This window comes from Camelus bactrianus, chromosome 14 (assembly GCF_048773025.1).
Source record: "Camelus bactrianus isolate YW-2024 breed Bactrian camel chromosome 14, ASM4877302v1, whole genome shotgun sequence".
Lineage (NCBI taxonomy): Eukaryota > Metazoa > Chordata > Mammalia > Artiodactyla > Camelidae > Camelus > Camelus bactrianus.
The window spans coordinates 61,956,127-61,981,614 of record NC_133552.1 but is presented as its reverse complement, the minus strand read 5'-3'; the positions used below and the strand labels follow the sequence as shown (position 1 = coordinate 61,981,614).

Here is a 25,488-nt window from a genome sequence, read left to right as displayed (position 1 = left end):
CCATCACCCTTTGCCATATTCTGTTAGTTAGAGAAGTTAATCACAGGCTCTACCCAAACTGAAGAGGAGAGGATTACACAAAAGCTTGGATGTCTGGCAGTGCCTCAAGAAGTTAAATATAGAATTATCATATGACCCAGCAATTCCTCTCCTGAGTGTACACCCAGAAGAACTTAAAAAAGGTATTCAAACAAATACTTCCAAAAAGAAGTTCATAGCAGCACTGTTCACAATCACCAAAAGATAGAAATAATTCAAATGTCCATTAACTGAAAAATGGTTAAAACAAAAAAAAAAAGTGGTATAGTCACACAATGGAATATTATTCAATCACAAAAAAGAATGAAATACTAATACATGTTACAACACAGATCCTATCCTCAGCTTAGTTTACTGTTAAACCTATCTAAAGTCCTTATTTTCATACATTTGCAGTTACAGAATTTTTATTTAATTTTTTTATAGACTTAAATTCTCTGGTAAAATTCTCTAAATCCTTATCTATTTTCTCATTTTTCTCACATTTCTTTAACATATTAATCATAGTTATTTTACAGTTTTTTCAGCCAATTTCAGTATCTAGAGCACAGGTGGATCTATTTCTATTGTCTGTTTTACTTTTTCTCTCGGTTTTTAGTTATGTGTTCCTCTCTTCTAGTGTGTCAAATATGCGCTCAGTAACAGATAACATATATACAATGGTTACGTGTGTAAAATTTACCTCCTAGAACATTATTCATCCAACAAATATTTAGTTAGCATAGACTATGACAGGGATCATGTGCATGTGATATATTAAAAAGCAAAGTATAACCTTTGCCAGCAAGGAACTTTCTATCCAGAAGTAGACATTCAATTCATTACTAAAATGGCCTAAAGATCCTATAAAATCTGAGCTCCCTACTCTACAACTTACCTCTATTACCTCATTTGTGACTTCTCTCTCCCTTGATCACTCCAGCCACAAGATTCCTTTTTGTTTGTTCAACATCAAGTACAACCTAACCTCACCATCTCGGCACTTGTTAACTGTTTCTGCCTGGTATGCCCTGTTCTTCTCCCTGATACCCACATGCTTGCCCTGTCACCTCTTTAGGTGGTTTGCTAAACCTCTTTAAAATTATGACTAGACCCCACCTTTCAGCATTCCCTTTCCCTATTCCCTGTCTTATGTTACATTTCTTATTTTATTTTATTAGTTTATTATCTGTCTCCTTCTTCCATAGCATAAGCTCAATGAAGGCTGGAATTTGTTTTGTTTTGGTCTGTTTTGATCACTACTCTATCCACAGCACTTCAAACAACGTTGGACAAATAGTGTACATTTGTTAAATACTTACTGAATAGATGAGTGAACGGATGACTTTAAGTGTGACAAGTGAAGTGAGGGTATTAAGGGAAAATACAACAGAGAGCCTAATCTAATATAAACAGTCAAGGAACTGTAGTGAGAAATGCAGGTTTACGCCAAGTCCTAAACAATGAGTAGAAGACAGTCAGGAATGAAGACAGAAGCAGAATCAACATACATATGTCAGAATTAAGAACAGAAGTTTTGAAAAATCTTCAAGATGTCATACATGGTTGGAACAACCAATGTAAAGGGTAAACTGGCACAGTATCAGTTTGAAGAGAGAAAGCAAGCCAGCTATTTAAAGAATTTAAATGAATGTGATTCAGGAGTTTTTAAACACAGGCGTATTGTCAAATCTGGATTTTTGAAACATCACTCAAGCTGCAGTGTCGAAAATTAATTGGACGAGAGCAAGACTGGCAACAAGGGGAGCAATCAGAAGGTTGATGAAGGAATCTGATTCCCATGATGTTAGCTGGAACTTGGTCTTGGCATGAGGTAAAAAAGAAGTAAAGATTAGAATGATATTTAAGTGAATTCTCTGTAGCAGTATTTATCAAGAACGCCTCCAAGTTTCTAGCTTGTGAAATGGTATGGAAAATGCCGGCACTTTCTCAGAGAAGAAAGAATGAGAAATGAGAAGATTACAGCAGGAGTCAGCCAACTTCTTCTGAATGGGCCAGGGAGTAAATCTTTCAGGCTTTGTGAGCCATGCGGTCTCTGACACAGTTATTACTCAGCTCAGCCATTCTGGTGGGAAAGCAGTCAGACAATATGTAAGGGAAAGAGCATGGCTGTGTTCCAGTAAAACTTTATTTACAAAAACAGGAGTGCCTGGAGCCACAGAGTGCCAATCTCCGGCTAAAGAGAAAATGATGAGTCCAGTTTTCAAACTGTTACTGTCACAATGCCTCAAGGTCATCAGGTGGAGCTGTTTACGAAGCAACTGGACATGCAGTTCTGAGCAGGTATCTAGAACAGATACATAGGCATGGAATTTGAAGCCATAAAAATAAGATTGCCTAGAGTGAGCCTGTACAGAAAGGGATAATGCCCTACTCAGAATCCAGAAGAAAACCAACATTTAAGGGACAAAGGTAGGAAGAAGCTGCATTCAAACAAGCCAAAAATACAAAAGCAAAACTAGAACTGAGTATTGTGCCAGAAGTGGGTATTTCAAGAAGGAAAGAGTAACCAAGAGACTCAAATGCTTTGAAGAGACTGAGATAAGACCAGGATTAAAAATGACACCTTGGATTTAGTGAGAGGGAGAGGTTGCTAGCAGGCTTTACAAGAGAAATTTCACTGGGAATGAGGAAAGAAGCCAGACTGAAGCAGACTAAAGGTAAGGTGAAAAGTGTAGAAATGAAAGCAAGTGAGGGCAATTCTTCTAAGACATTTGGCTGTAGAAGGAAAGAGAGAACTGAGGTGGCAGCTGTGGACTGACAAGAGGTTATTGTGCTCTTTGAAGAGGAAGAACGTCTATTTCTTTCTGCTAAACTGGAAGCACTGTGATGTGAGGAATCATGGTATCGTGTTTATCACCATTCACTTCCCACTTAGCTCAGCGATCAGTACTTTTTTAACTGATTGAGCGCTTTCAATAGCAATGATAACGGAAAGGGGCTAAAAGACAAAGAGAGTTTGAAGACACAGAAGAAAGAAAAGATAATCAGTGACGACTATACTATAAAGGGTACATCTAGGGCATAAGAAGTGGCTTTACAGAGGATAGGGAATAGCTCTTCCTTGTAAGAGAGAGAAGAGAAAAATTGATGAATACATATTAAGGTTAATACAGGTAAATATGGGCAAGAAGCTGAGGGTATTTATTAACCAGGGGCCAGGCTTGCTGACTATCCTGTAATACATGAAATAATCTTGCACAATGAAGAATTGCTCAGCCCAAAAAGTAACAATAAGAAACACTGAGATGCAGAGTTCTTGCAGACTAACTCAAATCACAAGGTTAAAGGCTACACAGGGAGTCTCTTCTGAAAAAAAAAAAAAAAAAAGTCATTTTCCTCTGGTGGGGAGGGGGGGTGGCATAGAGAGGGAAGGAGACACATACTCTAATTTCTGCATTTCTTCCTTAGAAGGCTTCAGCTGCAGAAGCTTGCTGGTTGAGGAGTTATGTTTGGGATCTACAGTGACCCACAGATACACCACTTTCTACGAAAAACATGTTTACAACTTACTTTTTATGCACCTGGACAGAAGCTCATCATAAAGACACAAAGAGAACATAACGTTTCAAACAATTAAATATATGCCACCATTAAATGAAATCCACAGATTTAAGAGTACATTTTTATATCACCAAGTTTTTTCCTATGAAACTAAAAGTCAACATTGATTATTAAATATAATGCTTAAGTGGCTTCTTGCTCTTTTTAACCCATGCCGCTCAAAATAATCCAAGTGTAAACAACAATGATTTTTTTTAACCTACACGTGTATTTGAAAAAGCAGTAACTACATTTAATTTTACACTTCTGACAAAATGTTTGACTTGAGGACGTATACTATTATGGTTAAAGTAAAATAGTTTCTCACCTTGACTACTCCATCAAAGCCAGGGATTGTGTTAACCTTTGCTTTCTTAGCTAATAATTTGCTTTCAATCTTGTCACCCATAGCTTGAATAGCATGGGTATCAGGTCCAATGAAAATGACATCTTCTGCTGCCTATGGAGAAATAAAAGCAGAAATTTATAACAAAAACATTACAGTGCCTAATACAGAGTCCCAATTTTATAAAAAGAAAAACCCATATGCATATTTACTAATTACTCACAGGCCAAAAACAACTTAAAAGCGAGCATTTGAGCCAATATATTAAAATATATAATACTGTATTGCATATAGTATGCATGCACAAATATATATGAAAGTCAGGTCAAAGAAAAGTAAAAGTAATGAAGAACTCCTACTTGATATTAACAGTATTCTTTGGAAAAATACCTTCTATGGTGTTAACTCCCGTGCCACTCAATTAAGCAGTAAGTTCAACTTTAAAATGCCACTTAAATCTTTGTATTCTCAATATACTGCACCACAGCGCCTAGTTTAACACAAATATCCATTTACATTGAACACCAACTTTGTGCCAGGCTTTGAGCTAAACGCAAGGGATAAACATGGATGAAAATCACAGACTATAACTAATTCAAGGGAACATGAACACATCAACAGTACTTCAGAGAAACATACAAAATAAAGTACAGCTGTTTACATCCTTGTGACTGTAAGAAACAAATAGAGAATGCAGTGGGAATTTACCAGGTAGAGTTATGGTTTCAATAAAAACTACTCTGTATAAAACACATTTAGTTCCCCAGCAATGGGTCCACCTCTCTGTATATTAATAAAATAAACAAAATACTAATTAGGGACAGAACAAAATACGATGTAATTAGTACCACTGTAGGACATGGTCTAGAGAAGTAAAGGAGGAGTTTATTGAGGTAAAGGATGAGGTCACTAGGTAAAGAACTGAGATTAACTATGAAAAAGGAAAAATCAGATTGAATGCAGGGCATCATCAGAGTAAGGTGCCTAATTGTTGATTCTCCCATGACCTTTGGTCAGGGTTGGAATAAAGAATAAATCATGTATTGTACATCTTATATTCTATCTACTGGCCCTGCTGCCTGAAAGGACTCCCGGCTTAGGAAAGGAGCTTCATTCTTCTGATGAGAAAATTATCCAGAGTAACTACTGTAGTGTGTTACTTGGATTGCTTTCAGCCATTATGGCCCAAGAGGATTAAACCTATCCAGAGCAGGAGGTGGATGTAGAACAGGGAATCAAAAAAAAAAAAAGAATATATGAGGAGACAAATATTTGGGAGATATGACTTCAACTCTACACACACTGAGTTGAGATGCCTGTAGAATAGTCAAGTACCCATGTTTAGGAGACAGACAGAGAGGTCTAGGGGTTTTAAGTCCAGGTTGAGATAGGCATTCTTAAAGGCATCAAATATAGGAAAGAATTAAAAGTTGCAGATGAAATCATTCAGATACACCGTATAGAAAAGCCAATGCCTTTAATGGATGTATACTTTCCCTGCTGTCCAAAAGCAAGGCAGAAGAAAGGGTAATTTTTAGATTCTGAATTTAAAGCTCCCTTTTCTTTGTGTGACAAGGGAGATAATAACCACCTTGCAAGTTTGACTGAAGGACTGAATAAAACAATAACATAAAATACCAAGCTGAGTAGCACAACTGTTAGTTCTTATCCCTTATCTGGAAGTCCTGATAGAAAGAAAACACTAATAGTAAGACAGCTAGGTCCACAGGACCCCAAAATACATTATAGAGACCCAAATTACCAGTGTTACAAATAGCAGAATGCTAAATAAGAAAACTCTTCAGCCATTAACAAATGCATACAAAGTACCTCTCCATTAAATGTTTGTAGGTAGTTTTAACAGAACCTTGTTCTATTTTTTAAAAAAATTATGTGAAACCCCCAAAATGTAAAGCACATAAAAAGTGGAACTGCTCTGTAAGAGGAGAAAATGGTTGCATGACTACATCTCCACACACTCTGTGCCTCAAGCTGGATAAACTAATCATTTTGGATCAGAGCAACAATCATCCACATTTCTCTTCATCCCAAAACTACAACCCAGTAAACACTAAGTAAAGTCAAGAGGAAACAATTATGTTTCAACTATCAATTGTCTTTCCATATTCTCATTTTACTTGCTAAGATGGACAAATTTTTATTATAAATGCTGTTTTAAATACCACTATGCCAGGCAGATGTAACCAAGCAATCAGAACACCCACACGAAGAGTTGAAGGAATAACATAAATGAGAACATCCAAAGTACACTATGATTACACAGTACAACTTCTCATTAAGAAGGGCCCAGCAACCAGGAACCACTGATTAACCAGACTTTCCCAGGCATCCTAATTTGAGGAAAATTACTCACCCTAAAAAGCAAAATCACCAAGAAAAAAAGCTCACATTAAGTATTTAGTGACTATTCTTTCTTCCATCCAACACAAAGGAAAATAGCCAGTAGTATGCTGAGTAACTACTCAAACAGATGTTTCAATGAACTAACTTCCTTTCTATCTCTATGTTTTGGTAGGACTCCCGGGGTTAGCCTTTAAATGTAATTGAAGTAAACTGAGAAAGCAGTATGCTAGCTCCTGATTCCCATAATTCTTTGACCAAAAAAACAAGGATAAGACACTGTGGCAAATGCAAAGTGATGAAGCAAGTTTTAAAAGTCTGAGTTCTTGACCAGAGTCATTTGTGTGATTTAGAACTTAAGGCCAAAATTTGTCCACTAATAACCTTTCAATACTCAACTGTTAACCCTGTATCTTTTGTTATCAGTTTCTCTAAATCACTAGTAAGTCTCTTTGACATGCCATAGCAAAAAAATTTACTTCTAAAAACATGCTTTTTAAGGATCTTGTAAATTTACCATGAATGATAAACATAATACCTGAATGCAGATAAATGTCTTACAATCATGAAAAAAGTGGGCATTTTTTCATCATCATTGGAAAACACTTTAATAGTGATGCCTAGGAAGGAAATTACAAAAAGCTGAAATCATTGCTTTAAGATTTATCTTCTAAATTGGTTGAGTTTGAGCAGAATGTTAGGGAAACAGAGATTTAATTTAAAATAGGTTTTATACTGCAAATGAAGGACAGGAATTAATCATCATCTGTAAAAACTGAAAGGTATGATACATAATTCATTCTTAGAAATACCATGACAGTAAATTGCTATACTATGAACTCAGATTTTTTTTAAAAATGTATACACTTTAGGCTCACAAAGAATTACTACTTGTATAACTTACTGTAAAACCAGGGTAAGAAAGACTAAAGACACAGCCATGGAAAAACTGCTGAACTACCCTAAGGACCTAGATTCTGGACTGTAATTTTTATTCCCTGCTAAAAGAAAAATAATTTCTGGTAAAAAGTCCCATTTGCAGGATTGGTGCAGAGAAGTTAGGGCATAAGATTAAAAAGCTGAGTCAGGGACAAAGCTTTCAAAAATTAATATAGTTATCTCAAAAGTACATATTAGTAGACAGAAATGGCTACCACTGACTGTGACAGTAACATCAAAAAGAGTAACAGAGAGATGACGAGGTCAATTCATCTTTTCCAGACCTCAGAATAAACCTCTTCCTGCTATCTCTGTTTAAGTATTTGAACTTCTTAGACATGTATCACTGATTTTAAAAAATACATAGCTCTTTAAAAAGCAATGCAGAAGAAAACCAATTTTACATAAAACTAAGCAAAATAAAAGTATCAAGGTAAAATCCCATACACTGCTTTCATAAGAAAAAAATGAAGACTAGAATAATACCCATGGAGAAAAAAAAGCATGAGGAAGGCATGCTAACATAGCCGATCAAAACTGTTACTATTTCAAAAGAAACTAAAAGACACTTTAAAATACTAGAACACATGAAATAACATAAATCAGAATTAGAAATGCTCAGAAATGAGGTGACAGACCTAAAGATAGAATTAGAAATGCAAAGAAAATACTTTCAGAAATGATGACTAGAGGGAAAATAAAAGTGATTAAAGAAAACAAATTAATGCCTTACAAGAAATAGAGAGTCAAAGGAAGAAACTTTTTAAAGTTTAAATAGAAAAAAAATTTTTTTTAATTTTAAAGATGGAAGAGAAAATGACAAATACTGGAAATAAACAAAGAATATTCAATATATGGATAACAGGAGTCTTTGGGGAAAAAAACTAAAACAAACAAAAAATACTAAAAACCATAACTCAAGCAAACTTTCTTAAAATTTAAAGTATATATCAAATATACTAGAGCATACCTGAGAAATTCAACCCAGAATAAATACCATGATACATTCTAGCAATACTACTTAAGAAAAAGAAAAAAAAGATAGGGGGAAAAAAGGAATATGTGACCTACAAAAGAGAAGTTTAAATCATCACCAGACTTTGACAGCAACAATTCATGCCAAAAGAAAATAGAGTAATGCACTCCACTGAATTAGATATTCAAGAAAAGAAAGTATGAGCCAAGGATTTTAAATCCAACAAAACTGACTTCCAAGCTTAAAGGGCAGAGAAAATGTAACAAGCAAGAACACATGACCACCTTCTGAGGAATCAGAACAGAGGTCTGCAAACTACAGTCTTTAGGCCAAATCTGGCCTGCAACCTGTTTTCTGTAGTCTACGATCTAAGAATGGATTTTATATTTTTACTTGTTTGGGAAAAAATGTTTAAGAATACTGTATCATGACACATGAAAATGAAATGAAGACAGTTTTACTGGAAGACAGCCATGCTCATTAGTCTACACATAGGGCTGCCTTCTCACTCCCATCACGAGACTGGGCACTTGTGAGGGATCAAGTGCCCTGCAAAGCCACAAATGTTTGCTATCTGGCTCTTTCCAGAAAAGGTTTGCCCACTCCTATAGTGGAGAACAAGCTTCAGGAAACCAAAATGACTACAGAGAGACCAACTTAAAGGATCTATAGTTACCTGCAGAACCAAAACTAAATGAAGGCTAAGGAGAGAGTATAGCACATATAATGGCTATATTTTCTAACACTATAAGAGCAGTATAACTATTTTGCAAAGTGGGGGAAAAATAGGTAGATGAAGTGTAAAACTTTTTTAATGTTTTCAGTAGTTGTATTGGTGTTAATATTGTTATCCTTTGCTGTGTGTGTATTACTGACTAGACAAGTAATTATGAGGCATTTTAATTATACCATTTCTCCTATCCCTGAAAGTCAGAATTCTAAATATGGAAAAATAAAGACACAAGGTAACAAAGAAGTTAATAAAAGGTTCTTTAATCTTGAATTTTAATTGAAAGTATCACTATGAACATAGTAGGTATTTTTATCTCACATAAAATATAGACTATAATTATAGTTTGATATCATGCTATATATAGTGTATATTATAAAAATGATATATATTTTATTGATACAGGTGTTTATAACACCTATGTTATAAGTTAGGTATTATATAATACCTAATATATAATGCTTATTAATTATATAATATTTAATAATATATATTTTTGTTATATATTAAATTTGTATTATATATATATCCTATCTTGGGGCTGGGGTTAACTTTACATCTAAATACACATACATTAAATATATCAATATGTTATATATTCCATTAATATAACACATGGAATGTATGTAATAAACATATATAACATGAAACATAAGTTAAAAACCTGTTAATACACATACTTTATTTCCTAGACCCATAAAAAAGGCCTTGAAACAACAACCATCAGTAGCAATGACCATGTCTGGCACCGCAACTGTGATCTCCAAATATCATTAAAAGTAACCAATGCTTCTTAAAAAGATGGCTGATTAAAGGCCTCGAGCTAGAAATCTAAAACATGAACTTAGAACATCTTGTCAGGTCAGACAGCAAGAACGCTATAAAAGATTATAAGGGTCAAGTCAACAAGACCATGAGCCAATTCAGGACCCTCAGCCAAAGAGGGACAACTTGAGCCTCACTAATAATTTCAACAGATTTAAACCTACAAAATATGTTTAAATCTATGACTCCATAATGATACTTCTAAAAAGAACTGGTTAACTCTGAAGGAGAAAAAACCAACTCAATACCTCAAAAACTAGTAAATACAGATAAAGAATTATGTACTTAATTTGTTCTTCCTATACAAATTACATCACTAGGAAACAAAACAATAGATGAGGGGAAGAGTCTCTTTATAAATATACTACAATTAATTAATGAAGAAGATGTTAGAATTAAAATATCACCATTTTGTAATCTCGTGAAGTAGTAGCTATAGGCAGTAAGCATCAAAGGCTGCTTAGATTTTAAAAAGCGCTAACAAGACACGTGCGTCCTATAGTCTTGATTAAAGGAATCAAAACCTAAGTTTCTGATCCTATCTCTGAATCCAGGTTGCCAATCGGTAGGAAATGCTAAGAATGGAGGAAAACATTGAACTGCACCCTGACTATGCAATCAACTAAGTCTTGACTGAGAGAAACTCTCCAGGTCAAACAGCCCACGGTTCTTGAATAGATAAATTGTAAAGAAAACAAAGGCATGCAAGGAGAACCTATGGATTAAGAGATATTTAGAAAACATATCAAAGTTGAAAATAAATGGGCATGACAAACCATAGTGTCTAGGGATGCACATTTGGACAACAAAATTACTTTAAAATGCAACAAAATGATTCCTGTAAAAGTCAGAGTAGTGGGTCCATATAGGAAGAGATCAGAGGTTAGGGCTGAGATGGGTCACATGGATAGGCCCTCTAGGAGTCAGGATAAATGTCTAATGTCTGGATCTATGAGATGATTATAAGATTATTCACCTTAAGTAACCCACACATCCATTTTGTGCAGTTTTTTCTGTACCTATCTTTTATTTTACAAAAAAAATTTGAAAACACTTTCAGAGTAGCCACCAGCTTGCAGGAGCAAAACTAAAACCTAGACCAGGAGCAGCTGCAGCAGCACCTACGGCCAGTGAGGTGTTTCTCAGGCCCGTATGCTAACCTCTTCAAGGGCCTTTTTGGCTTTAAAATAAGAAAGAAAAAAGTACATTCCCATGTTTAGCTGGGATGCATCAGTCGTCCATTATTTTGTATAAAGTGAAGATGGTCAAATAGTAACAACTACTGCCACGATAGGTTAAATGTGAAAACTATAAAATACAAAAACATCACCTTTGCTGGCTGACATGGACAGCATCCAGCCTCTGCAGCATCACTACTTTCAAAATACTCAGATTGTGCTCTTTGTGGGAGGTCCAAGAAGAGTTTACAACGATGGTGGTGGAAAAGTTGATCAGGACTGACTGTCGTTGATCTGACTACCATTTGCAAAGAAAAAGGATCTTCCCAATGCCATGAGTGCTGCTGAAATCATAGATGAGCTGGGGCTGCATTCTCTGAGCAACAGAAACTGTTCCATCAAGCCACCTGTACCAGCAGTGGAGGAGGACTGTATAAAGGACCACAGGTGGTCCAATTTGTGATGAAACCAGAGATCAACAGGAAAAGTTCTCCTCCTGCATATCTCCTCTTCCTCTCACTACTTCCACTTAACCTGCCTGTGGCAAACTGGTCTTACGGAGTGTTGAGTGTCAAAAGCTGTATTTCATTATGTGTTTGATCACAGAGTATTACACTATGTTGTAAATGTGACAGATACAACCAGCAAACTGATTTATATTTAATGTAAACAGTTTTTGCTTCCAAGGAGATCACTTCTGGTACTTGTAATATTACTTAGCCTCTTTTTTTTTTTTAAGTTAAAAACAAACAATTTAGTTCAGTAACAAGAAGGAATTTTAGGCAAGCTGGCACTTGGGCTCTACAGAGTTACAGTGTAAAAGAGGGAAGGCTCCTCTCCTCCCTGCTTATGACATATTTGTTGAAACCTGTTTTGCTAGTTAGTTTTTCACCTACACTTAATATACTTTTAAAAATACTCATTAAAAAATAAAAGACAAGAAAATGTGAATATACAGATGGGGAAAACGTTCCTAGTGTAGTTTTCGTGGTAATCAGTAGATACCAGTCGGCTGAGTCTTCGGGTACAAGGTACAGATGAGCACTTACTGGAGGCCCGCGGCTGTGCAGTGTGCAGGATTAGAGAAGACTCAAATACGAATCCTAATTCATTTTCCCCAACACTGACTGTGCGGCATCAATACAGGGAGATGCAGAACAATCCTAGAAGGGGCCATCAGCCTCCAGCCCCCTACATTTATAGGAGTCATTTTCTTTAACTGCTAGTCAGTTCATTGCAAATTAAGAACCAATTTATGTGACTCAGTAGGGTAAGAACATTAAGGAGTTTTACTGTTACGGGGAATGGGTGGTGGAGGAGGGACAAAGGTTCTGTAAAATTCTAAATATAAACTTATAAACCAACACAGTTTTTCAATTTGTATGGGATAATAATTGCAGGATCAACTGAAATCTAAAGACATACTCACAAACTGTATTTAACTTAGGGTACACTGTATATGCTGTGACTTAGTTTAACCAAAGGAACCCCTGTCTTTCTCTTTCAATATTACTACTATCTGGATTTCATTCAGTCTAATGTGTATTTTGTATTAAGTGTCTACTTGGCACAATGTGCTCAAGTAATATTACTTCCAGATGATAGTCATGTACAATATTTAGTTAGGGAAATTGAATAGTGGTAACTTTCCACACTGTAACAATTGGCAGAAGTCAGGTTTTCTACTTAAAGAATTTGGTTAAATATAAAACCTTGTTTTTCACGCACAGGAAGTGAACATGACAGCAATAGAACACTTTCTATTTCTAATATTTGGCAGCGTAATGGTTTCCATTTCTATTTTTCAGCTATTATTAAGTCAAAAAATTGTTAAATTTCTTTCATTAAATGTTTTGTGTTTCTGACAAAGCTACTTAGGGCAAAGAAGAGGTTTTTGATACGTCTTAATTTAATAGAAACCATTTAAATAAACTATAAATCTCTAAATTTCTTTGCAATTTTGGGGTAAGCTTTTCAAGTTAATGGGGAAAATATTTTACTTTTAAAAATTCAAGTTACTATATTCTGTATTAATAGTGGAAATGTTCCATTTTAGAAGACTAAGATTAAAGCTTATTAGTGTTTGCCATTTTTGTGTGTGCATATGTGATTTCTTCTTTATCTTTCTCTGTAATCAGCACTGATGCCTATTTTGAGTCTCACTGATTATAAAGAAGAAAGAGGCTGGGCGATTAAGCCTCAACATTCTACACTCTTTGTGTAGATCAGGACACTAAAAAGAGATGAGTTAACATAAACCTGAGTGGGCTGTTAACCTTTTTTTTCTTCGGGAAATGTAGATGCAATAACATTTCCAGCTGAAAGACTCATTCTAAGTTCCTAATGTTTAAGAATGCAAATGAAGTATTCTGTCTTTTCTGTGCCTGGATGTGTTATGTGAGAAAACAGAAAGAGGTTTCTAGGATTAGTTCCACAGATTGCCTTTATCATGTAAAATCTTAGACTGGTTGCACAGGCAAGAATCAAAGAAAAGCACTACAGAAGATACCCAGAGAAAATGAATTCAATAACTTCTTTAGCAGTAACACTGAGAAAACTAGAGTTAACTAAAAAAGTCAAGTTTGGGGATGAATTTTACCCTCCCTCTATAAAAGAAATTCTAGTTTTAATATTAGAACATTTTTTTAAAATACATTAGCAAAATATTGATTCAATGACACTAAATTTCCTTGGATGAAACTGTTAAATTTATCACTCAGCTACCTGGCATTTTCAAGAAGTTAATTTTTGCTTTATAATAGTAATAAGGCTTTAATTAAAGATGAAGGTACAATTGTGAATTTCTTGTTGCATTTTCATAAATTAATCTTACCTGATGTTTGAAATATGTAAATAGAATTTTATAGTGAGATATTTTTAAATAACAAAATTGGAACATATAAAATTGATATAAATTTGTTTATAAAATTATTTATGTAAAACTTTGAACTCTTTTAATAATTAAGTATTGGATTGAACAAATTATGACAGTCATGATTTGAGACCCTAATTGTGTAAAACTCACAGGGAATTCTATTTGAAATACAATACTTACATAATGTTTAATTCATACTGAATGGGGCTATCTGTAGGAATGTGTTTATGTTCCATTAATTCTAAAAAATGTTACTGTAAACTTTAAAACATAAAAAATACGCAGGTGCAAACTTTAAAGAATTTCTTCTAGATGTATTTTTTTTAAGAGGATAAGGTAAGAAGCTTCACATTTAAATTTGGTTACGTATTGCTAAGGTTCTCCTTTTGTAAACTGGTCATAGGAATTATTTAGCTAAAAAGTTGCAATTTCCTTCATTTGCACTTTACATGAAATACTTTTACTTCATATCCCTACAATTTGGATATTAACAATGAATTGCTTTCATTTCTCCCTGATCCAATTATTTTTATTGTTTCATGAATACTAAAATTAATTGGTACTTTTGGACTGAAACTAATTTTTCCAGTTCAATTTTGGAATATGCCTTATAACAACTATGAAATTAGATGAGCAATTTTAGAGTTTCAATTAAAAAATACAACATTTAATAATGCTTCAATTAACATGAGGGGATGTTGATGTAGGTGCCTCATGAGTCACCTTCTATTCATTCCTCACAGTCCATTAATATTAACTGGTAGTAGCAAATGAGAATAGTAAGCTGGTAAGCTAGTGAATGGCTAGAGATCTTTTGTTTAATCCAAATATTAGTTATTAAATTTAATTTTTAAACTTTTTAAATTGGTCTGGGATACTATCTGAATTATGTACTCCTATTTCCGTTGAAAACATTTATGAATTTCTTTTAAAATTTGTTGTAAGTAGAAGTCCTTCCACACCCCTTGTTTAATTTACTACTTTCTGGAACACATCAAGTTTCTGATACCACTGCTGGATGGAAATAAGAGTCATGTGGTTTGAATAAAGTATGCTCTACCTACAGTTAGGATATTCTTTTTTTGTTAGCACATTTAATTGCTGTGCTCTACTATAGCCCACATTATAAAACTTATTTCAAATAATGAATGGAATGCTAAGAAAGCAGAGATCATGACTTCCAGTTAACTGCCCTGATGAACTAAGTAATTCCTCACACTACTCAGCACTAATCTAACCTGCCAACCTGCTACTTTCACCATTTTGATTATTAACAAGGATGCAATGAAGTAAAAGTGACAATAAGATGTAGTGGAATGACCCAAGTAGAGGTTAATTTACCTCTAGGTGGGAAACATTTTTTTAAAGTTTAAAGGGAGTAAAAGAACAAGGAGTGTATTAATACTAACAATAACAACAATATGTATTTATTTACTTACTATTTAGCACGGTTTACAAGGCACTGTAGTAAGGCTCACTCTATCCTAAAAATCATTTTATAGATTAAACATTTTAGTCATCAGGTTCTAATTGGCCTACAAAGTCAGAAAGTCTTCAATTTATTCTAGAATTAAATAGTAATATCTTCCACTGTCTAACATTTCAGTTTTAAAAGTTTTAACTTTTTATTGGGGTATAGTTGATTTATAATATTGTAATAGTTTCAGGTGTACAATATAGTAATTCAGAATTTTTATAGATTATACCCCCTTTATAGTTATTATAAAATATTGGTTATATTCCCTGTGCTGTACAATATATCCTTGTAGCTTATTTATTTTATTCATAATAGTTTGTACCTCTTGGTCCCCTCTCCCTCTCTTGCCCCTCTCCCCTTCTCTCTCCCCACTGGTAACCACTAGTTTGTTCTCTATAACTGTGAGTCTCTCTTTCTGTTATACACACTAGTTTATCTTTTAGATTTCGCATATAAGTAATAACATACAGTATTTGTCTTTCTCTGACTTACTTCAGTAAGCATAATATCCTTCAGGTCCATCCATGTTGCTGCAAATGGCAATTTTTCGTTCTTTTTTATAGCTGAGTAGTATTCCATTGTGTATATATACCACAGCTTCTTTATCCATTCATCTGTTGATGGTCAGTTAGGCTGCTGCCATATCTTGGCTAGTAAATAATGCTGCTATGAACACTGGGGTACATATTATCTTTTCCAATTAATGTTTTATATCATTTTTCCTCAAAAAAAAAATAGGGCTAAGGAACCAGCAGGACATAAATAACTGCCTCTACTTAACATATCAGTAAAATTAGGATCTGAGAGATGAAATCAATTGCCCACTGTGCCTATACAGGTAAAATGACAGAAACAAGACTTAAGACTCAAACCAGTGTTTTTATCTGTGACTCTGCTGCCTTCTCATAGCCCAGGTTCAGGTGACCAGCACTTATTCAACAAGTCCAAACAATTAAAACAATAAATGGAAGAGAGTGGTAAATGTACTAAAAGAGGTTAAAAAAAAAAAAAACTAACAAACCCACACACTGTGAACAAAGTCCAATGGTGGAACCAAGGAAAGCATCACAAAAAGGGTAGCATTTGAGGGGGAAAAAAGACATCTAGGATTTGGAAAAGTAACATTTCCATTTAAGTATATAGGAAAACACACCTCTCACTGGTCTGTAAAAGGTTCTATGATCTTCAGAGAATCATGATGAAGCTACATACAATCAGTGCTCATCCAAAAGGGTCTCCTCTCTTTCTCTTAAGTCTTACAACAACCAGATCTCAACTGCATACTTCTTCAGTAAGCATGTGAAGTCATGCATTCACTCTACAAATACCTGCCAAGTACCCACTCGGTGTCAGGCACTGTGTTAAGTCTAGAGAAACAATGATGGACAAGACAGACATATTACTGCCCTCTTTCAGTTGACAAACCAACTAGGAAGACCCAATACAACAAGCAATTAAAATCACAGTAAAGCATCGGCAGACAGCACTGTGACAGAGAAGTATAGTATATGCTGGGAAACTAATCATGGTAATTGGAATAAACTATACATGGATGGAAACTGTAAGCCAAATCAGTGTAAGTACTGTAATGATACCTCTACATATAAAGTGGCGATATTTTAATCATCAACTGCATAAGCAATAAAAGACAAAGGGATTCTTTCCAGAGAAAACTTCCCTCCCCTCTGCATTAGAGAATTTCTCCCTCCCATTCATATCAAATATTGGTACAGTTTTAACATCTTAGGTCACCTGCTATTTGTCTTCCTCAGGAAGTCTAACCAGGGCCTTCCTAACCTTCTAGATAAATAAGACTTGAGAATGCAACCTTCTCCCTTCAAGTCAAGCCTTCTAACTGATAAGGGGAAACACTGACATCACATATAATAGGCTAAGCTTCATTTTATATCAATTACCAGTAAGCATAAACATTACAGCAAAATGATATTCTTAAAATGTTTTACCAGCCAGTGTGACTCCCTGCAAATGTAAGCTATCACCACTTTACAAAGCCTTTTGAAGGTATGACTGACACCACCTATACACCTCTCACCTCCCATGCCACTTTAATCACACAAAACAACTGTCAGGTAGGGTTTTAAAACACATTCTTGAAATAGAAGCAGTAGTGTAATGGTTAACAGCAGGGACTGTGGAGCCTGCCTGAACTCCAATTCTGCCATGAACTACCTGGTTGGCCTTGGACAACTTACTTAACCACTCTGTGCCTCAGTTTCTCTACTGTGAGGATTAAGTGAATTAATACATGTTCAGCACCTAGGACAGAGGAGACGAGTAAGCTACTATGTAAGTGTAAAGGAATTCAGAAGTCACAGATACGCAACTGCTGGCTGGTGGGGACTCCCAGCCCACCTTCCCATATGCAAGTGTTTATTAATGCATCCCAAGAGCTCTGTTCCTGAGATGGTAAACTGCTGTTGGCCCCTCAGCCACAATTAAATCAGATCCTTCCTGAAGAGGCTAACCCTACCTCTTCCCTACACCTTGCATCTCCTCCTCTCCACTGGCTCCTTCCTCTCACCCTAATACCCTGTTTGATTATATGCTTGCTCGCCCTTCCATCACGTGGCTAAATTAGAGGCGAGTGCCCTCCCAAAAGAGAGCAACGCAATGTTCCCCAAGAAGAAAAACTGTTGCTCGGACAAAATTTAAAATATCCACCACAATACAGCAGCCAGCTATCTTCGGATAACAGAAATTCAGCGGAGGAAGCACAGTGTTGGAAGACAGACAGAAATGAAATTCTTACGCATGCCAGCTTGAGGGACACAGGCTCTGCAGGCAGCAGTAAGCCATGAAGAAGCCTGAAGTCTTCTAAAGATCAGTCTGGCAGCAGCACATAGGAGGCTCCAAGGAGGAAAGACTGAGAGGAAGTGATCAGTGGTCAGGTAGAAGAAATGAGTGAGGAAGTAATATCACAGCAGTGGAAATTCAGTAGAGAGAAAAGCAGTGAGAAAAGCTGCAATAAACCTAATTAATAGCAGACATGCCAGTGAATTTAGGGGGAATGACTGAATTAAGAAGTGTAAGGGAAGGGAACAGTCAAAGTTGACTAAAAGGTTTGCAGACAAGAAAACTTAATTCAAGCAGAAACCGAAAAGCAGGTCTGGTTACCAAGACAAGTTTCATTTTGCACACTGCACATAAGTAACTTGTGAGCAGGACAACTGGCGGAGACCTCCACGGAAGACATTCTCACACGGACCTAGAACATCTTCAGTACAGCAGACACCAAACCAAATACAATTTCTCGCGATAAACTACACTGCTCTTAAAACGTTAAAAAGCTTACGATATCATCACATTTACCTGTATAATCACTACAGTCACGTGCTGCAAAGTACTCCAGACAGATTTTAAATAGTTTACTCTTGTTACTATTACCTTAAATACTTCACTTCCAAAACAAAAAAGGTGTTTTGGAGTACTACTATTCATGCTATAAATCTCTGTGGTTTAGAATGCTTTTCAGTTTTAAAAGCTCAATTTTGGAACTATATTCAATATCCTGTAATAATCTTTAACGGAAAAAATATGAAAACGAATATATGTCTGTATACGCATGACTGGGACACTGTGCTGTACATCAGAGATTGACATATTGTAACTGTACTTCAATAAAAATTTCTTTTAATTTTTAAATAAAAGCTCAATTTTGACACAGCAGTTACTCTACTTGACCACAGATTTCAACTCTGATTTACTAATGCTATTTAATTACAAATAAATTTCAAAAGTCTTTCTGAATTTTTGGTTTCAATATCCACACTAGAAATTGAATAGAGAGAAAATTAGAAGTCAGCAGAACATACAAAATGAGACACCAAAGATGAAGTCTGTGATCTGGGACAATGTGCCAGGGCATTTTCCCCATACACTAAGGCCCACTTACCACATCAATCAGAAAACGGCATTCCAATGATATAATATTAATCCACCACGAGCAATTTTCAACTATCATATGAGGAGGCTAGACTCTAGTTAAGACCTACCAAGATCAAAGGACAACAACTAATGAACTGCAAGTAGTTTGAAACAGTCTTCTACTTTCTTTAGGTTAACAGTCTTCTACTTTCTTTAGATTCATTCTTCTTCCTATCCTGTTGTCCAGTTGTCCAGCAAACAATTTGCAAATTAACAACATGTAAATTGATTTCACGATTTTCAGGAAGACAGGACAGCACAGAAATGCTCTTAGGCTGAAAAAGGTATAATTTTATGGGTTTGATGTAAGAACCTTACAGTTCTGAGAAACAAAAAATTATAATCATTGTTGGTACTACTAAATGGTCAAGATACATCTACAAAATATTCTTTTAAACTTAATCAATTATCACCTACAGGGTTTTTTTTTTGTTAAATAACCCAGATGCTTTAGTTTGCTTTCTTTACCCCAGGATGTACAAAGATGCTTCTACTGTGTCTTTGTGAGGTGACTGTGGAGGAAAAAAAATACAATTAAATTGTAAAAGACCATGTTATAAACTTACTCATTTAGATTCCATAATGAATCATTTCCCTATGATCCAGCAATATCAATCCTGGGCATACATCTGGAAGAAACTCTAATTTGAAAAGATACATGTACCCCAATGTTCACAGTGGCACTATTTAAAATACCTTGTAATGGTCTATAAAGAAAAAGAATATTGAAAGGAATATATATATATATATATATATATATATATATATATATATATATATATATATATATATATTTACACACACACACATACATACACACACATATACACACACACAACTGAATCACTATGCTGTACACCAGAAATTAATAGAACACTATAAATTAACTATACGTGAATTTTTAAAAAGTAGACAAGAAAAAAACTTCATCTATAAATTTCTAAATAAAATAGAATAAAGTTATTTAAAATAATTTAAGTCTCTACTGCAACAACTCAGGACAATGTCACAGGTCATCCAGAGATGACATCATCCCCACCCTGTGGTCAACTTCATGAAAATAAACATACCAAAAATAGCACTCATTCCTGAATCTTTCTAACAATCTCTCCTAGCATTTATTTCCCATTTGACTTTTATTTCCAAGAATTCCTTCTTCCCATATTAGTCTCAACATGAAAAGATGTAATTCTGATTTATTCTTATGTATTTACCCTATTTCTCTAATTTTTTCCATCACAGAGGATAATACCTAATCAGTAAATTTATTTGATTTGGGGAGGGTAATTAGGTTTATATGTATTTTTTGTTGTTGTTAGTGGAGGTGCTGGGGATTGAACCCAGGACCTCATGCATGCTAAGCACATGCTCTACCACTGAGTACCCTCATCTAAAGACATATGCCAAACAATCAAATTAGATAAATTATAAGTTCCTCTTGGCTCAAAAACTCCATGATTTTCCTCTACATGTATACTTTATAACTCTAACGATGCCACAATTATGAAACTCAGCTTTCTAGGGGCACAAAGTTCTGATGCTAGGATTAAATTCCTAGGGAGGAAACCAACACAAACACAAACAGTATTCTTCACTAACCCTTCCATACACACCCAAACGCTTCTTATTTGAAATCTGACAATTTTCTCTCCAGCTATACTCAGCCCCCAACCTACCAGAATCAATCATTACCTTCACGCAACACCTACTCTAGATAAACTCTGACTGCTGCCATCGTCATGCTGCTCGACCCTTAGACATACTGTGCAAGGATCAGCCAGCTCACAACTTTCCTGAACTGCCCTTTTCCCAACCACAGCAAAAGACCCCTCGACTGCAGCCCTTCTGAAGGATGTGATCTTACTGCCTGAACACAGAAGACTGTAGCAAAAAGCAGCTAACCCAAACTAGACCTACCGCAGTCCCTTTCCTAGGAGTGGGGACAGAGAGAAAAAAAGAGGCTTTCCTCTTTGCAGGATGCCAAACCTAAAACACATAAGCTCATGGGCTATGAGGTCTACATGTTCCACAGAGCCATGCAAGCAGAGAAGCTGAGGTAGGAAGTAGACAGCCATGCAGAAAGCTTTCAAAGAATGAAGTATAAACAGGGAGCAGTAAGAACTGACAGCTGGCTAGTCTCTGTTTCCAATACTTCCCTCAAGGATACCTACCTTCTTACTCTTGGATTCCTTGTAACACTCGTGTATAAAATGCACATAGTTCTAGCTGGCCAGCAGCATCATTACAGCAACTCACAGCCCTGACATTGTTTCCCTTATTTACTAAAGTAAGGGTTAAGGCTTTAAGCTCTGGTTCTAAAATTTTCAACTGAGTATTCTTTCAGTCCCCAAAACCAATACAAGGGAGGGACAGTCAGAGAAGGCCAGTCACAGAAGGAACCAAAATCTAATACCCATAAATAAGTTTCCTGGAAAAGCAAGTTCTATGCCCTACTTAATTCTTTAACTAAGCTACTAAGTGTCTAGCACAATGGGACAGGAAAACTTTTCAGTAAATATCTAATAAAGTATGAAATGCTGTCAACCCATTAAACATCCCTACTCTCCCTTCTCCCAACGCACACCCTTCAAACATCAACAGAAATTCTTCTAAAAGTATATCTCCCAATTCTGGATTTCTCTGCCATTGTCTCAGATCTGCCCCATTCTGTAAGTCAGCTCTGTCCTTGTCTAGCTATCCTCACAGTCACAAAATGGCTGCCAGCAGCAGCAAGCCCTCTCATTCACAAAAGGCTGGGAGTGGGGATGGGAGGGATAGGAGGAAGGGCAGTGTAGAATTTGAGCACCAAAGCCTCTCCAATGAATGAGAAAGTTTCTTTCTGAGGAATCCCAAAAAAGCCTCACATGTTTCATTGGTCCAAACTGGCTTAAGCCTTCATTAATTCATCCCTGAATCAATAACTGTCAGAAGAGATAACACAATCATAACCGGCTTAAACTACCAGTGGTGGAAAAAATATTAGAGAGGCAAACTGTCCATTGGAATGTGAGTGCATGTGTGCACACGTGCATGCCTACCACATACAAGCATTCATTTAAGCGTTTTTGTTTGGTATAACCATCACCTGCTAGCCAGACAGAAAGTTAAAGAACCTTATCAATAATTAACACTGGTGGAAAGATACCAAAGGAGACAGAATTCTGAGTGGCCACTTTAAACTGGAATACCACCTATTCCCTTTGTAGCCACACCTACCAGGTAACTGTTCTTAAGACTTGACGGGTCAAAGGTTACCACCTACTGTCTTACTGGAGTGTTTTTCAAGACAATAATCCAGACTTAGGGAAATAAACCATTGTAGGAAGAGGAATGATTCCTGGTCTCAGATTAACCTTTAAAGGTAAGGGTGAAGTTTACTGAAAAGTAGATGGTTAGCAAAGTACAAATCAAAAGATAGCTTTGTTTTCACAGAGAGATGTGTCCTAAAATGGAAGGATAAAATTAAGGAGTGAGGAAGATCTGGGGCACTGTTCCTTGTTACATATGGATTAAATTTTTCTACTTCTATTATCGTAACTGCTTTTAATCACATAATTCTTCTCTCTGAAATGCATTCTTGTCATAGTTAACATAGAAATGCATCACACTACGTCACTAGATGCCTAAAATTCCCCCCAGCTGCTTCCCAATGCTGCTGAGATTAAAATCTCAGCTTCTTACAATGGCCCTTACTTGATCTGCCCTGAGCCTACCTTTCCAGCCTCCTGTACCACACGCATCCTCACACACTATTCTCCTGTCACACCAGCTTCTTTCTCTCTATCCAACATGCTAATCTTCCTGCCTCAGAACATTTACACCTGCTTATTCCCTCTGCCTAGGGACGGTTTACTCCAGATCTTCACATGCTGGCTGCTTCTTCTCATCTTTCAGTTATTTCAGTTCAAATGTCACAACCTTCTCTGCACCCCACCACCACCCACAACCCCCACCACACACATCCACATCCACACCCCCTGGGCCATGGCCCTTCTATAGATGACTGCCTTTGGGTCAGGCACTAATCCCTGATCCAATCAACTGTCAACAGAATGACAGGATCACATGATAAAGAAAGCTTGGTAATTAAACAACAGCAACTGCATGCAGTGAGGCAAACAGAAGCAAGAATATAAGTAACAAGTCAAGTACTAGAGACCAAACTGAGCGGAAAGCACAGAAATGATTAACAAGTCAAGTCTACTGTGATCTCAGTTTCCTAAAAGACTGTGAGAGTGTTTAAGGCCAAAAAAGTAAATTATTACCCCTATTCAAATACTAGCTGTAGGTTTTAGTCTTCTTTCCAGTAAAATACGAGTATCAACTAGTTCCCTAATTCCTTAAAAACAGCACAAGCATAAAAGGATGACATGAAAGTCACTTTGAACTCCTGTAAGAGAATGTGAGCCTGAGATAAAATTATTCATCAGTACGTAAATCACATTTACTAATAATATCAAAGTTATTTACAAAAGTAGTAATCATTGCTTTAGGGTACTTCAAGGTACAAATATTTTTATTATTGTTCTGTAAAATTTAAGATAAAAAAAGACCACACAAACCAAAATTTAAGTTAACAGTGAAAAAAAATGGTTAAATCTTGTGTCTAAATTATTTTTTTAAAAGACTCACTCATTATAACAGGATTCAAAGAAAAAAATTTATATTATAGAAAGCAGTAAATATGTTTCTAGAAAGAAAAACACCTTAGCATTTGCCCAGAAGTGCTGCCTGAACCTCCTATCCTTCTAAATTTGGGGAGTCAAGAAATCCTGTGTCACCAACTGAAGCCACTGCTGAAACGACTATAGTAATCCACTTTCAAAATTCTTGAAAACCCATTTGGGGTTTGTCAGTAGGAGGTAAATTAAAGCCTTATGTATTAAGAAGAAAATAATTCGAAAAATGTATGGGAGCAATGAACCCTGAAGTTATCACATCGAAATGACTATAAAAGTGTTCTGTATAGTTTAGCTAGAAGAGCTAAATTTTCTACTTTTCAACTATTTTCTAAAAATGTATAATAACTGCTAAGCTCGGTCTTCGGGCTTAAGATGCTACTTATCAACTATACATAAAACTATTAATTTACCTAAGTTTCTTTTCTAGGTTTTAAGTTAAAATAAAATCTATATGACATCTAAGTAGTCGAACAGGATAGATTTTTTTTTAATCAAATAATGCAATGGTTTTCTGGTATGATGCAATGATTTTCTGGTAGCAAAAATACATTACTACATAAAACATCAGATATTCTTAAGTGTACAATAAAAAAAGAAAACCTGAATTAAACCGAAGTCGAGTAGTATTAAGAAACTAATCTGAAAAATGTTGCTACAAGTCCCAACCACTTTTAAAACAGAATTTCACCTCTATTACACAGATCTATTCAAATAGGAAAAGGAGAAAATCCACTTTCATATTAACAATTAGCCAAAAAAAAAAAAATTACCTTCATAGTTGAATTTTTAAAGACACACTTTCTATAAAGAGACTACTTAGTACCAAGATGAAATTTTCAGTACAATATAAAATTAAAATGTAATCAGTATGATGGGAATATTTTCTTTGGTCTCTTTTAGTTCTGAGAATGTTTGAAGTCTGGAGTTATTTTTACATACACTTCTTGAAGGAACTGATTTCTCTACCCTAGTGTTTTAGATCTTAAAATGTTTTGGAAATGGTAAAAACAGAAATAATTTTCTTTTTCAAAAGAGGGTCCATGAATCTTGACAAAGGAACCAATGCAACACATGAGTATGTTTAAGAGAATACCATCTTAAAGCTCTTAAAGCTCACTTTTAGATTTTTCCTATTTTTTACTACAAAGAATTTAACTAAGATGTTTACTAAATAAAGAAACAGAAGAATTCTATAACGCCTTATCTAACTGTAAGTCTACTGGACCAAGCATCACTAAAACTAGTTAAGTCCTAATTATACAAGAGGCAATTTGCCAGTAATTGAAAAAAGCCTACAGAATTAACAAATGAATACTATCTGACACTAGAAAGCTGGCAATGGTTATAGAAGCTTTTGCCTTCTAAAACCATAATCAGAACTTAGGATGATTGATTAATCAACATTTTAACACTTCCCATCTGTACAAGTGCTCAAGGTAGTGCTTACTGTCACTTGACAAGTTGCTTAGCATGGCAAAATTTGATAATTCATGTCTTACCGAATTTTTACTGACTTGGAAGAAAATAAAACACCAATTAAAAGCAGATGTCACCTTTAATTCTAACTGGCTG

At 35.4% G+C, this 25,488-nt stretch overlaps 1 protein-coding gene across 5 annotated transcripts in view; it reads right to left on the bottom strand.

The window, feature by feature from the left end:
* Nucleotides 1-25,488, bottom strand: part of PCCA (propionyl-CoA carboxylase subunit alpha) — a 330,692-nt gene that overhangs the window by 239,252 nt on the left and 65,952 nt on the right. For all 5 annotated transcript variants that reach the window (XR_012511757.1, XM_010959668.3, XM_074378474.1 and 2 more), the window contains exon 7: nt 3,911-4,042. Coding sequence is in view for 4 of the 5 variants with exons in the window: in XM_010959668.3 (XP_010957970.2) it covers nt 3,911-4,042 (132 nt within the window). In the remaining variant the exon portion in view is untranslated. The remainder of the gene's footprint in view (nt 1-3,910; nt 4,043-25,488) is intronic.